The 14,693-nt window shown below is 33.7% G+C and overlaps 1 protein-coding gene across 1 annotated transcript; it reads right to left on the bottom strand.

The window, feature by feature from the left end:
- Nucleotides 1-6,447: 6,447 nt before the first annotated feature.
- On the bottom strand, nucleotides 6,448-8,109 carry LOC111086026 (insulinoma-associated protein 1a-like). Its single transcript, XM_022387325.1, has one exon. The coding sequence runs from the start codon at nucleotides 8,107-8,109 to the stop codon at nucleotides 6,448-6,450; it is 1,662 nt and encodes a 553-aa protein (XP_022243033.1).
- Nucleotides 8,110-14,693: the final 6,584 nt, after the last annotated feature.

Raw genomic sequence — 14,693 nt, 5'->3', positions numbered from 1 at the left:
AAACGTGATGTACGATTTTTGGGCGGTGGTTGATGAAAGTGTTCCAAAATGTAACATTAATTTCTTACGACCTAATACGTTTGACTTTTTTCAGTATATATTATTTTATAACAAGTAGACTGTGTGTTGTTTCTTTATTGTTGAATTATATCACCAACAATTCGCAGACACCTACTGTAAAGAATCCGGCCCATACATAAAACCTGACAGTGAAACAGTGTGTAACAGAACTACATTTTGACCTTGTTTGATGTTTCATAGGTAGTGTGATACCGCCAAAAACTGTACTTTTTGGGAAGGGTATATGACAGTCATTTTTGACATAAGATATTCACACATTCATATCATAATCATGTATTGATATCTGAAATTTATATTTTCAAAGATGATGATTGGAAAACAAAGGAATATATATAAATTGGGGCACCAGTACTACCATTTGTGGTGTCTTGTAACAGGTGAGAATCCACAAACACAGAGGTTAGTGAATGAAACCATCCACGAGACCGAGACAAAACAATCAAGAATAAAATTCGTCTGGAAAAGTGATACAATTCACGTGTATACAAGTTGCTTCCACAACATATCCAGAAAAAGAAGATCAAGTGTATGAACAGTAGCTAACAAGAGACAAATAGTGCTGGGCGATTAACTTGATTAATATAATTGATTATCACTCTTTGTTGGTTAGTGTCTCACGTAAATTCCTCGAGTAAGGAAGAATCGATTAATGTCACGAAATTAACCAGCTAATCGAAAACAGGGTTTCTGGTTATTCCAACTATCCAAGTAATCAGAATATTGTAATTATAATTTCTCATTATTATTTTCAATTAATTAGAGGTTGTTCAGCATCGAATAGTGTTATTACTTACGAAAAAAATAATAAACTAGTCAAGATTAGTAATTCATGTTATTAGTATTTTAGATTAATCCATCTATCCAAGTAATCAAACTTAATGGTGTGCAACGACATGCATTCTGCTTGTACAAAACTCTCGAAGGTGAGGATGTGCTCTATTTGTCATTGGTTACATAACTGGCCAGGATGATGCCCGTTGTTCATGATTACCTTGTATTTCTAAATAATAGCTTTAGCTCAGTATGTATTGGTTACTTATTACAAACTACAAACTTAACTAGTATTACTTAAAGTAAGGTTGCTTTGATAAAAGAGTTGTGGTAAATCAATATTCATCATTCTTTACTTGCTGAAAAAATATTGGTAAATGAATAACTTGCTCATTTAACTGTTTGTCAGAAATGACTAGACATGGACTAATAACAATTAACACTTTAATAATACCCAATACTTGAATAAGTTATAGGAAAATGTTGTCAAAATAAATTGTTATTTATTTATGGTAAAAAGGTAAATATGTTTCATAACATCTTTTTGTAACTTTATAATCGGTTAGTTTTACCTCACGTAATTAAGAGACAAATTTTAAATAGAATCACCAAACAGAAAATAATCAACTGTTCAAAACTACTGTTTCAGATCATTGCTATTTTTTATTATTGCAACTATCCAAACAATCAAATATTTGCTATTACTACTGTTGCGTATTTCTGCTAGACGTTTACTACTTGATGATGCTAGATAAGCCCAGCAAAACATAGTTTAAAACTTGCAGTTGTCAAAAAATATTTACTCGTTTACCCGTAAATAAATGAATAACAATATGTAATATCGTTAAATCATCAATGAACCCCTTCACACCACGATATTGCTGTAAGCTGTATTTTGAATTTTGTAATTTGTTAGTTAGATAGAGGGTGTAATACGCCTAGAAAATTTACGTTGAAGTCAAGTTTATCTCGCACATTCGAAGCTAGATTATAAATACGAGAATAGTTGAGAGCTAGTTAAGATAGATAAACTTTTTTGTTTTTGTTTTTAAGATAGAGATTTGAATCAGTCAATGTGTGTTTTTATCAAATATTTGGGTTCTTATTTGTTTTCGTGCTTACCAAGTTACTTTGTTCAAGTTGATACAAGACTCAGTTCGAAACCTTTTACAGAGTGAATGGATAGAATAGTGAATAGCAAACCATACATCTTGCTGCCAATTTAAAAGAACCAGCTTTGACAACTATTAAGTAACCTTATAGCTGAGAGCCATCACAAATATCAAACATTGATAGCTACCTTATTCAACAGGCTCGGAGTGTTATATCAGAAAGAAGTATCTGGAGCAAAGCTTTAGAGCAGGATATGAAGGAACGTAAAAAACTGTAACCAAAACTTGCAGAGTGTTTGTAAAGGCTTGCCCAATTATTCTTCCCGGACGCTTCTCGTGAAATGATGGATATGTTAATACGTGACAAGTTTATTGATACCATAACAGACGAGGAAATGGGAATTAGACTGAAGCAAAGTAGATGTACATGCTCAAAGGAAGCTCTGCAATTGATGATAGAACTAGAATCAATTAAGGTTGCATATAAACTAGTAATAATGCCATTTTGAAGTTGTGGGGTCATCAAATTGTGTAATGTTGAAACATAAACTCCCTCTTGGATGACGAGGAACCCGCTTTGAGACTAATAATGTTTGGAGACAGCTTGAATGGGTAATGAAGAAAAACTTTAATATAAGTTCAACATAACAGCAAATGTATAACGTTTCGACAAGGTACCTGATGATGACAAAACAAATTCCATTAATCATTCAGATCTATTGTGTGGTGAAATTCGATGAAACATATCTATACCTTGATAACATACCTCAAGCAGTTGGATAACGAAATGGATATTTATGATGTCATAATGATCAAGTCATTGGATGCAGAATCTATGAACTTCAGTGTTGAAACCGTCATCCTTGTATGCTAGTTGGATTATCGAGAGATTTCGTGCAGGAGATATGTGCTTTGGACAACCTTACGACGGAAACTTTTGCATTTGAAAATATGTTGCAGGACTATTGTCAGGATGCACAGGCATCAGGTAGAGCACTGCCAGAAGTGGCGACATGAACTTTAAGGACGTGGTGAGGCTCCAAAATCGTTTAAATGAATATAATATCACGATACCTCCGCAGTGGTTGATCTAAGATTTTCAGGAAAGAGAGGGTTAAGTACCAAATAAGGACCGTGGGTCCAGGGCGGGATTAAGAACTCCTGCTGGAAGAGAGACCAATATCTTTTTAGAAATGGAAACATGATATATTTGATGTTTTAACGTATTTTATGTTAGCATTATATTTGACAGGAATAGTTGGGAAATCAATCACCAAGCCATAAAGACGGAGAAGTACACCGAAAAGGCTCCGTATAAATCCGCCTATGCACAGTAAACATCCTTTTTTTCTCCAATAAGTGAATAATTCAAATAAATATAGCGTGTAACATATAGTGAGTTAGTACCAGTGTTTGTTATTTTATTTGTTAGATCTAAAATACATCATTAACAAAATGTATATTTTGAAATTATTGTTGTATCCATTAATACAGTGGCAATAAAATATTGAGCTACAATAAATTGGTGACTGAGGTCCTCAGCTTCCATGGGCAATGATACCAGGTAGGTTGATCCCCCACCTCTACGCCTGGTGAGGGCTGGTTAATACCTGTTAAGCATTTAAGGCTGCCATGTGCTACATGTATATTTTAGAAATCACTTCATTTTAATTCCATAAATGCAACATTTTCTGGGGATCATATCTCATCATCCACATAGAATTATCATGTTACTTTTGCTTACTCAGTCTTTGCCTTTTTTTCTAAAAAGCATAATAATAATTATTATACTTATCCGCTACCTTTTCAGGCTTTTCTCAACATCCTTTGGCAATTATTACTGACAATCATATTTTAAAACATTTTGTTAGAAACAAACATTAAACTAAAAGTGAGGATCTTTCTGGGATTCTTTGATCAATACAAAAAACATAAAATTAAGATTTCCAACCGTCAGGCTTCTCAGTGGCTGAGCGGTAAAATCTGAAGGCTTATAACGCTAAATATATGGGTTCGATACCTGTGATGGGCAGTGCTTAGATAGTCCATTGTATAGCTTTGTGCTTAACAAATAAACAAACATAGTTTGGATGTCGTATAGTGCAGTGGTTATTTGTTACTGCCTTAAACAAACGTGAATGTTTTCATTTCTCACTGTATCAGCTTAGTTATTTATCCTTTTATAAAAAGTGTTTAATACCAAGTTTTCTTATTTAATAGCAGCAAACTAACTTTCAGTATACAATAAAACAAACAACAATTTTCTTTAAACATTTATTAATTTGAAGCCCTAATACATCACATCTATAAATTAGAGAAGCTAATCTATACAAATCAACTATGCACTATTATTTTTTTTATAACGTAATATATAATAAAAAGCCACCTATATCAGTGAACGACACCTATGACTAGATTTTACGTAGACAGTGTTAAATACAATCTTTATCGAAGCGTTTTGTTATGATACGTCAAACAATTAGTCATAACTATACAACTATTTCATTTTCATCCCTCAGATGAAAACCAGTTTCAATACCCTCAGTGGGCAGAGAACAAATAGTACATAGTAGTAGCTTTGTCCTTTAAAACAAACAAGCAATCATCTCTCAGTATATATTATATATATATATATATACACACACTTATATGTGTGCGTGTTTATTAGTCATTTGTTGATCTTTTTCAAGAACTAATTTACCAAAGAAGAAAAAGAAAACAGTGAAGAATGTTAAAAGTGAAGTTATTTAAAGAAAACAAACATCTTATAAAGAAATATATATATCGAGACTATCATTATTATTAATTAATTAAAATTATTAGCCCCCTAGTGGCTCAGCAGTAAGTCTGCGAACTTGTAATGTTAAAATCGGGTTTCGATGCCCGTGGTGGACACAGCACAGATAGCCCATTGTGTAGCTTTGTGCTAAACTACGAACAAACATAATTATTAGAATACAAAATCGAAAACTTAGAATAGAATAGGCATTAATAACAAAGAAAAAAAAGACTTTAAAGTGAATACATTTAGTCAACAGCATACAGCTAGTCAACAGCACCTACCGCCACCTCTTGAGCTACTCTTATCTGATCAAATAGTGGGATTTAACCATTACTCTTATAGCGTACCAGCAGAAACGCTTTAGCGGCAACAGTTCGCGAACCATGAACCCTTGGACTCACAGTCCAGTCCATGCACGCTAACTACCAGGCCTCGCTAAGCATAGCTTTGAAAGAAATGTCTTTTTATTTGATTTTCTATAAAACAGAAGAGCTTAAAACTTATAACTATTTCAGGAAATCCGTATTGAAATGTTCACTAGCGTACACTAGATTTCCTACTCCGTACTGAAGTAGACTCAATTTCCAAGTCTCACACATTCAGATTCTCTAAAAGAAATATGTGCCCGAAGAGAGTAAAACATAAGTTATATTTCTAGATTTACAATCAGCATCTCGTTGATAAAAGCAGCATTTTTTTCGCAGGTCCATAAATGTTCGTTTGTTAAGCACAAAGCTACTAAATGGGCTATCTGTTCTGTGCCAGTCACGAAATCCGGTTTTTAAATAATATACTTTCTATTTTGTATAATTTGTGCAGAACATACTCTAAATTTCGTATACTTACAAAAAGCCATCAGTTTTTAAAGTCACTTACGGCATAAAAAATGTATTAGACTTAATAAAAAGGAATAAATGAGTAACATAATAACTTTAAGAAGGCGTAAATCGTGGACAAAATATCACTTTCTACCGTTAATAAAACTTTTTAAAACCAGTTTTCGTAAAGATATCTCGATATAAAACAAAACTGTTTTGGGGTAAAACAAATATTATATATATATATATATATGTTCAGTGCATATGCCCACTGATATCTTCAAAACACCCGCATTTTATATATATCTTTAATAAAACAAAAACGCATACATCTACTACATACTTAGTAATATTTAACACACATGCTCAGTGACGTATTTAAATATGTGAATTCTACCCATATAGATATAATTGTAAAATAAATAAATATGTACGACAAATCTTGTGCTGAGCAGTTTTTGCGCTATTGACTAGTAAAACTACGGCAAAAACAACAAACAGTAACAAATATCTAACCAGATAATCATAAATATTCGCAAGAGCTTGCTAGAGTGATACACTAGATATCCTGACAATGTTGTCACGTTCTCCTGTCGTCTAGTATTCAAAATCTTCCAAACGTTATGTGTAAACATTTTCTCAATATAATACCCTTCCTAAATACCCTTTCAGCACAATTTCGAAACATATATTTCTCAACAAATTTTCTACACATAATTAAGCTAAATATCGTTTAACCTAATTAATATTAAACATTATTCCATTCGTTCTTATTTATCGTGAGTGGTGAGTCCACGCAAATAATCTGATTTGATTGGTGTCAACTTCACTGGTCGTAGCACGCTGACAGTCTCAGGTCTGTCAGCGATGTCATGACACTACTTTAGTTATTTGCGGTGTTAGGTGAAGAGAAACTGTATGTTGAAGGAGACGTGGTGAATTGAGGAAGATTGGATGGAAGCAGGAGTCTGCTGTTTTCCACTGGATGATAGCTGATCAGGTGGTGGTTGAGGCCTCCTGAGCTGTAAAAGACACTGAGGCAAAACTTACACGTGTAGGTCAAACCATTTAAGTTACCGAATGAAGCTTCACCTCCAGTTAACATTCTGGAGTGAATTAAACAGTGTTTTCTATAATTCTCCGAATTTCGAAAAGTCTTCCCACAATAACAGAAATAACCCAGATCTGTGATTTTGGTTTCTTTTTGGTCGTGTTTTTCAAGACAGGCCTGTTGGGCAAACCTATTACTTTTGGCTTGTTCCTCTTCCCCTGTATTGCACGACTGCATTGGACCCGATAATATAGATTCAATGTTGTGCGTACAGGATGGCTTTGGGTGTGTGGCAGGAAATCTAGTAATTGTGGTTTCCGGCGGAGAACGGGGTAGCTGCCAGCAGAGAGGAGAGATAAGATCCGTAGGACAGCCGTACACCTTCTGAATGCCAGAACAGTAACATTGTGAGTGGGTCATACTGGTGCAGGCTTTCCCATATTGGAGGAAACTTGTTGGTTTGTTAGTTTCTGTAATTGTACTGTGGTTTTGGACATGTCTTATGAAATTTGTTTTTCGTTCGAACTTTACCCAGCATACTTTACACTCAAATTGCTCTCCCCCTGTAGGTTTTTTAATGCAAAGTTTGTGCTCCGTAGGACCATACAATGGCTTAGTGGTGTTAAGAGCTGAAAAGGCCTTCTTCTTAGAGCTGGAGTGTTTAGCGGGCTTTGCTCCTGCATATTTCCGAAATTTGTGACAGCGACTGTGAGAAGCCAATTTAGCTGGGCAGTTGAACACTTTGTCACAGTTCGGACAGCGGTATTCTACTGGGATTATGCTGGAACAGCGGTGCTGAGCGAGACAGAAAGCATTGATAAATGCTTGCTTACACAGTTGGCAGGTGTAGGCTCCCAACTTGTTGTCGATCTTGGCGAGTTTGGATTTGGCTTCCTTACTAACCGAAATAATGTTAAAAGTAGGGCCGATGTCCCCTTGTTTCATGGATCTGCTAACTTTATTTTCATCATCCTTATTTAGAATAATTCTTCTTGAAACTGAAGATACTTTGCGATCATAGAAAATCAGAGAATTATCAGTTTTTTCTTTCTGTGCAATTTCTGAACTCAACTCAACTTCGTGACTCATTGACGGAGCTCCCTCTTTCGGGACCGAATACAACTGATGCGGCTGATAATGCTCAATCCGACGAGGTGTCGTACTGGAAAGATTCTCCTGAGGGAGGAATTTTATCAGCGACGCCTCTTGCCGATGTACAGTGGTCATATCCAATGGTTCATCCTGTTCTTTCTCCAGGCCGTACGAGACTGGCAGCGGTGAGAGTGTCAAAGAAGTGCTGTTTTGTCGTGCTTTATCTCGAGTAATGGTAACTGGGAGCTCTAAAAATCTCGAGCTTTCAAAAGCAAAGTCATTTTGACTTTCAAGCCCTGAGCTAAAGTCACCTTTGTCAGTGATCAAACTCTGGTTAAATTGTGTTCCTTGGTGGGCTATTGGTTGGCACCTGAACCGTTTTGCTAAAATCTTATTAGACATATTGAAATCAAAGTTAGGTAAGCGGCTTCCGAAAAACAATTATAACATAATCATTGCCTTCTTTTCGTTCAACGTCAGAAAATAATCTTCTATTGTCTAATCTTTTCACAAGAATAAAATGATCTAAAATACGTCTAAATTGCATCCAATGGTACTTTTATCGATTTGAATTATAATATGATACTTACTCCGCCTCTAATATTATGTGCAAAGCCATTGGCCAGTGTCACCGATTCCTTAATGATTCAACCAATGACAGCTTTGAGAATTTATAGCGCGAGCTGTTATAGTCACTGACATGCGTACATCAAATCAAGTAAGGTGCCATGAAATCAGAATTAGGAAGCTGCCTTTTTCAAAGCAGTCTCATTCATTCCTTCGTAAGGAGCACACAATACCTAAAAGTTTCTTACATAATAAATAAATAAAATTTAGAAAAGCGAAAACATAGAGGTTCTCCTTTTATTTGGCACTGTCCGCATTGTGAAAAGTGGGTCGATCTCTTCATTAACATTAATAATAGTTTTTTTAATTATTTTTACTTTGTGGAGCTTTACTTATACCAAATGTAGTTCTATAAAAAGCGGCCGATCTGTTAGAAAGAAAAAATAAACTTTCGTAGCATCACATTTGTTATGCAAAGGGACCTTATTTCAACACTTTTATAAAAACAAATTACAAGCGACATCAAATTTCAGTTCTTGAGCATCGACCCATAATATATGATGATAAGGTCAAATTAATCTAACCCCTTGTCGAATTCGAAAAAGTTAACAATTACTGACACATTTTATGGCCTGTAAAAGTTTAAAAAAACATGAAGGCTAGATAGAAGTTTTCATATTCAAACTCATCAGAATGTAAAATTATGTTAGTTTTTGACGATATCTCTATCAAACCATACAAAACGTTTATTGACATGCTAAAGGCATATTTTCAAATACTTCCTTAGCGTCACAATATAATTTATTACATATATTACTTTTGTACCCAAGCACGTTATCCTAATGCAATAGTAAACTAACAAACAACGATTAATTAGCATAATGATAATTAGTTTATGTAGAGAATACATTACATATACAGGTTATTGCGAAGAACTTCAGACTTGAAAAAAAATGTGTGTACACATATATGTCGGATGTAAATAGACGCCCAGGACGTAGGCATGCGAAATCTACATCAAAAAGCCAACTTCATTAGTGTCATTTAATGTGAATCCTTCTGTGACATCAGATAAAATATGAGCAAAATCGGAGATTTTCTGAACAACAGTGACTACCTTCTTCCAGGGACGTTGTGTATGTTATTCCATACTTTTAGGGGGGCATGTTGGGTTTTGGGGCAAAAGTCTCCAATGACTTACATCTATATTTAATTAAACACTGAGGATCAAGTCTAAATCCAGCAAATAACATGAGTGGATTGATGTCCGACAATTAACTTGTTCATGGTAACCCAAAGGTTCTTCGACTTTCTACTAGGTGACTGAAAGTGCTCAATGGCATGTCTATCTACTTTTAACTTTACCTGTAAGTATAACTCCAACAATATATTAGATAACAGTCGTTATCTGATATAAGTATCTAAGCTGTTGAAGGTCTTAATTTGTGAAGGGAGGGCTATGACTCCAACAATATATTAGGGCTGTGGAAGAATTTAGCGAATTATTGTTTGTTTCAGAATTTACGCGCAAAGCTGTACGAGTCAAGGTAGGATAAAACAATAAATATAATTCATGTGTATTAGGGGTAATTGTAGGTATTCTTAATTCATTTTATAATAACCTTTTTGGAATACCACTATAAGTAACAACAGATAATTTGTTTTATAGTCCTCCAATATGTTTTCATAGTATAGTAAATATATAAATATTATAACCAGAGAGCGCTACGCGGGGCGTCGCTAGTTACCAAGCCGAATTCAAAACTTGGTCCCCAGGAAGCAGCTACTAGTCAAAATAATTAAAACATAATTACAAAACAATATATTATAGTTTACATAAGATAGACGTGTGGCAATGTTTAATACATCTGGGATACAAGTAGATTCTCGTATTCTTCTTACAGACACATGGTAATTGTTGGTGATGTGGTATCTTATGTAACACAAATGTTTCACGTGCTACGATAAAGAACTAACTTACCTTATCAAAATATTGCACAGAGTTTAAAAGAGTAAAAGATTACTTAAAAACCCTGACTTCGATCTTATTCAAGAAACTTTTTAATTTTTGTGATCATCTGAAATACACTTTAATCATACTAAACAATAAGTTTTTGAGCCACTGTCTTAAATAAATTGTCATCTGAAAATATTGTAGAAGAATTTTTTTACAGTCAATATAAAATCACAAGATCCATATGAAAATTAACTTGATAGTTTGAACTAAAATCAACTTGTGAAGAAACTCTGGAAAAATATTAGTTTATAATTTTAATATTATTTTGATACTGACATGTAGCAAGCGGTTACTAAAGGACGTACTGTAAGAGCTGCATATCTCGTGTTATGAATATAAATAATATTCTGACATTCAAATATATGATTATACTTTTATTTTATAAGTTAAACAAATTCTTACCTTGATGAAAAAAAAAAATGTAAGAAAAAAAAAAGACTGATAATTTAGTCTTAAGACCCAAGAAACATAGGAATGAATTATTGTTGTCTTTATAGCTACTGCCAGTAATAATGGGAAGAAGTACCGTAGGACTGAAATTCCACCAAACAGCCCTATTAAAAACTTGATTTTATATCTAATTCCGGCTGGTTCTCTGTTGTGTATACATATATTCATAGATAGATAGATAAGATATACGATAGGGTATTTCTTATGGTTGACTCCTGGAATATGAGTTGCCACCTTTTCAGTTTTTAAGTGGTGTAACACAACACAAATGTTCCCTTAGGCTTAACAGATACTAATTGTGTGAAAGTTAACACCAACCCTCGTTCACTACACTCACTGAAGTTAATTGTTAAATGTGTACTGCTCATTAGGTTGTCACGGATTGTGTACATGCACTCACCTGGCATAAAGCAAGTAAAACTTAATTCTGTCTGCAATGGAAATAATTTTCACAGCGACATTTACTTCCAAAATAATACCCATACTTTTAATTAAAAATACACGGAGCTGAAAATGACTAACATAATCACTAGCTTACTGAAGTAAGAACTCAGACAACAATGGTTTTAGTATAGGTGACACGAGTTCGGAAAACTTCAATAAGAATTGATTTATTATAGGTATAATTAAGAATTAATCTAATATAATATTAACTTATGTTATTTAGATTTTAATTCATATATATATATATAGAGAGAGAGAGATAAATAATATCCGTTATTCCTGGAAGGATGTTTTCTTAAGATTTATTTAGCATCTTCGTATAATATAATCAGGATTCAAATTTAAGGTTATAATAACTTAAGGATAAACCAAGCTCAAGTTACCTAATCTCCGCAAGAAACATAGATTCGAGGACCTAGTATGTGAAAGGGCAGATGTAGTGATTTGTCGTGGTGGAAAGAAAGAGACAGGAGTTGGAGTGTAGCTGAAACAAAAATAAACACTTTTTCTATCAACAACTTTTACAGTAGGCAGGTTCTGAATTTAATCATTACAACACTTCAGCCCATACTGTCTAGTCATTACCAAATAAAGACAGTTGAATTCTAGAGAACGTTACAGACTTGATAATTTGAGGACAAGTTTGTAGGTGACGTGAAATTAGTTTTTTTTTTAAAGAAAAATGAGGTGGGTAAGATATTAATATAGATAAAGAGGGTTCCTGGATATTCTTCGTTGGATTTGATAACATTATCAGTAACGTTTCAGCTATTTTTCTTGTACTGATGTATGGTTTTCTTCGGATGATTTCAACATTGTTTTCAATTATATGTTTTATTCCTTTGAGATGTTTAAAAACATGCGAGGACTCTTTAAAAATGTTTCTTAAGTCTAGGATTCATTTCTCTCCCAGTGTCTCTTATATAAAAGTATTTACATGAGTTGCATTTGATTTTGTAAATGGCTCTGTTGTTTTTATTTTCAGTTGGGTAATTGTTAGTAAAAAGGTTCTTGATTATAATACCTGGCTTTTGTATGACTGTAGTATTTATGTTTATCTTGTGTTTCTTCGTGAGTCATTTCCATAATCCAATTATGATTTCGCAAAATTTCTACATCCTCATCAAGCCTTCTAACCTTGTTTAACATTGCCACGATGATCTTTGTGTTTTAAATTCAACGACATCACATACGTGTTAAATCGACGGCGTCAGTATGGGCGGAAAGTTATCAAGTGCACTAGCAAACACATTTTTATTTCAATTAGAAAAGCAAGCTTTAAACACAGTCATCTTTAAACCTTATATTGCTTGATATATGTCGACGAGCTTTCCCGCCTTCAACTCTGACGAAGAAAAAGAAAGATTCTCAAACTACATCAGCAAACATACATCCCATAATTCATTTTACAACTGAAAATGAAGTAAATTTCCCAATAAACTTTTTGCAACAGTAGAAAACAATCATAATTTGAGATTAAAACTCATAGAAGAGCAAGAAGCTCAGAACAATACCTTAACTGGAAATCCGCCCACTCCAAACAACAGCAACTAGGAACATTAGAGTGTATTATACAATCATCCGCATTAAATATGTGCTCTTCAAATAATTTAGACGATAAACTATAAAGAATTTCTTCAATCTTTGTTAAAAAAATCTTTCGAAATTTGCTGTTAAAAACATTATCAACATACCACAAAACAAAACAAGAATGCCAAAACAAAATAAAAAATACGAATCTGAAAGATGAAAAAGACTTCATATTTATCACCACTAGAATTCCTTACGTCCACCACCCTCAGCAAAAACTAAATTAGATTATGAAAACTATTCATTAAGAAACACAAAATCGACCTAATTACCATAATCATACAGAAACCAGATATTAAAATCAAGAACCCTATCATTAAAATTTACACCGTTGAAAATATAAACGACGGAGTCCTCTATAAAATGAAACGCAACTCATTTAAACACTTTTATATCGGAAACATCGTGAGAAAAATGAATCCCAGACTTAAGGAACATCTTAAAGGACCCTCACATGTTTTTGAACACCTCAAATAAACAAAACATATTAACACTTAAAACAATGTCAAAATCATCCGAAGAGAGTCAGACATCAACAGACAAAAAATGACTAAAGCACTACTGATAAAGTTATAAAAGCCAACGCTAAATAAATATCAAGGAACCTTCCTATCTATATTAAATTTTTAATTCACCTCATTTTAATAAAAAAAAAGCTAATTTAACTCGTCCTCAAATTCACGATTATGTAACGTTCTCAACTGTCTTTTTGAATATAACTCTTACCTGACAATAGCATAATACTATGAGTAGAAAAGTTATAATTATTATAATTATAACTTGCCTACTGTAAAAGTTGCTGTTATTGTATTTTATAATTAGTTATTGAATACAGTAGGTTCCACGGTAACCATTAAGTACCTTATCTGTTGAAGAAAACAGAAGAACTGTTGATCTTACTCGTGGAGAGAACTATTGCCTTGCGATAGGTTTAGTTGAAAGGTAAAATAAATCATGTTTAAAATTTAAGTAAAGTTAACTCACACGATAACAAAAAGGTAAGAGATAAAAAGACACAGACGAAAAACTAATCTGGACTTCTTCAAAACAGAAACAAAGCTGCTCTCTCTAAATACAGAAAGGCAACTACCTGAAAACAGCTTAATTGAATCACATTCACAATGCACCTTTTCACTGGAGTTTATCATTCAGAATACGGATCCCATACTACAAATCCGTCTCCTATCTCATACTTGTTCTCAAGCTGATATTAATGTTCCTTTTTCGAGTATTTTTATTAATAATAATTCGCGAGTGATTTCCCTTGATTTAATAACCAAAGTGAGAATCCCCTTAGATCATGCTTAAAACAAAATATGTAAGGACTAGCGAATTGCCCCCCCCCCCAGTGGCACAGCGGTATGTTTGCGGACTTATATCGCTAAAAACCGGGTTTCGATACCCGTGTTGGGCAGCGCACAGATAGCCCTTTGTGTAGCTTTGTTCTTAACAAACAAAAAAAAAACAACAACAACCAGCGAACTAGATTACAAATACATTTTGTTGCATTTCAACAGCAATAACAGTCTGAAAAAAAAAGAATAAGAACTGCGATTTAAGATATGGAATTATTTATCAGCGTTTTCGGTTAAACAAATATGAAAGAATCAACAGCAAAATGCCAGATTTTTTTTTTGTTTCATTTCACACGATCCTCCAGTGGGTCAGCTGTAAGTTTAGCGATGTACAACGGTTAAAATCTAGGGATAAATTCCACGCGCTCAACAGAGTTCAGATATCCTATAGTGCAGCTTTAAGTTAAAAGGAACAAATAAATGTTTAACTCGTGTTAAGTAGTTACGTGTTTAAATCTTTATATCTTCAGATGTTGAATTTTTTTATTACCTACTTGCTGGACGAATACTCCCAATAAACTTTAGATAGTGGTTATCACGCGGAACTATTTAGAAGAGACATA

The sequence above is a fragment of the Limulus polyphemus genome, unplaced genomic scaffold (genome assembly GCF_000517525.1).
Source record: "Limulus polyphemus unplaced genomic scaffold, Limulus_polyphemus-2.1.2 Scaffold799, whole genome shotgun sequence".
Lineage (NCBI taxonomy): Eukaryota > Metazoa > Arthropoda > Merostomata > Xiphosura > Limulidae > Limulus > Limulus polyphemus.
This window is presented reverse-complemented; position numbering and strand designations above follow the sequence as displayed.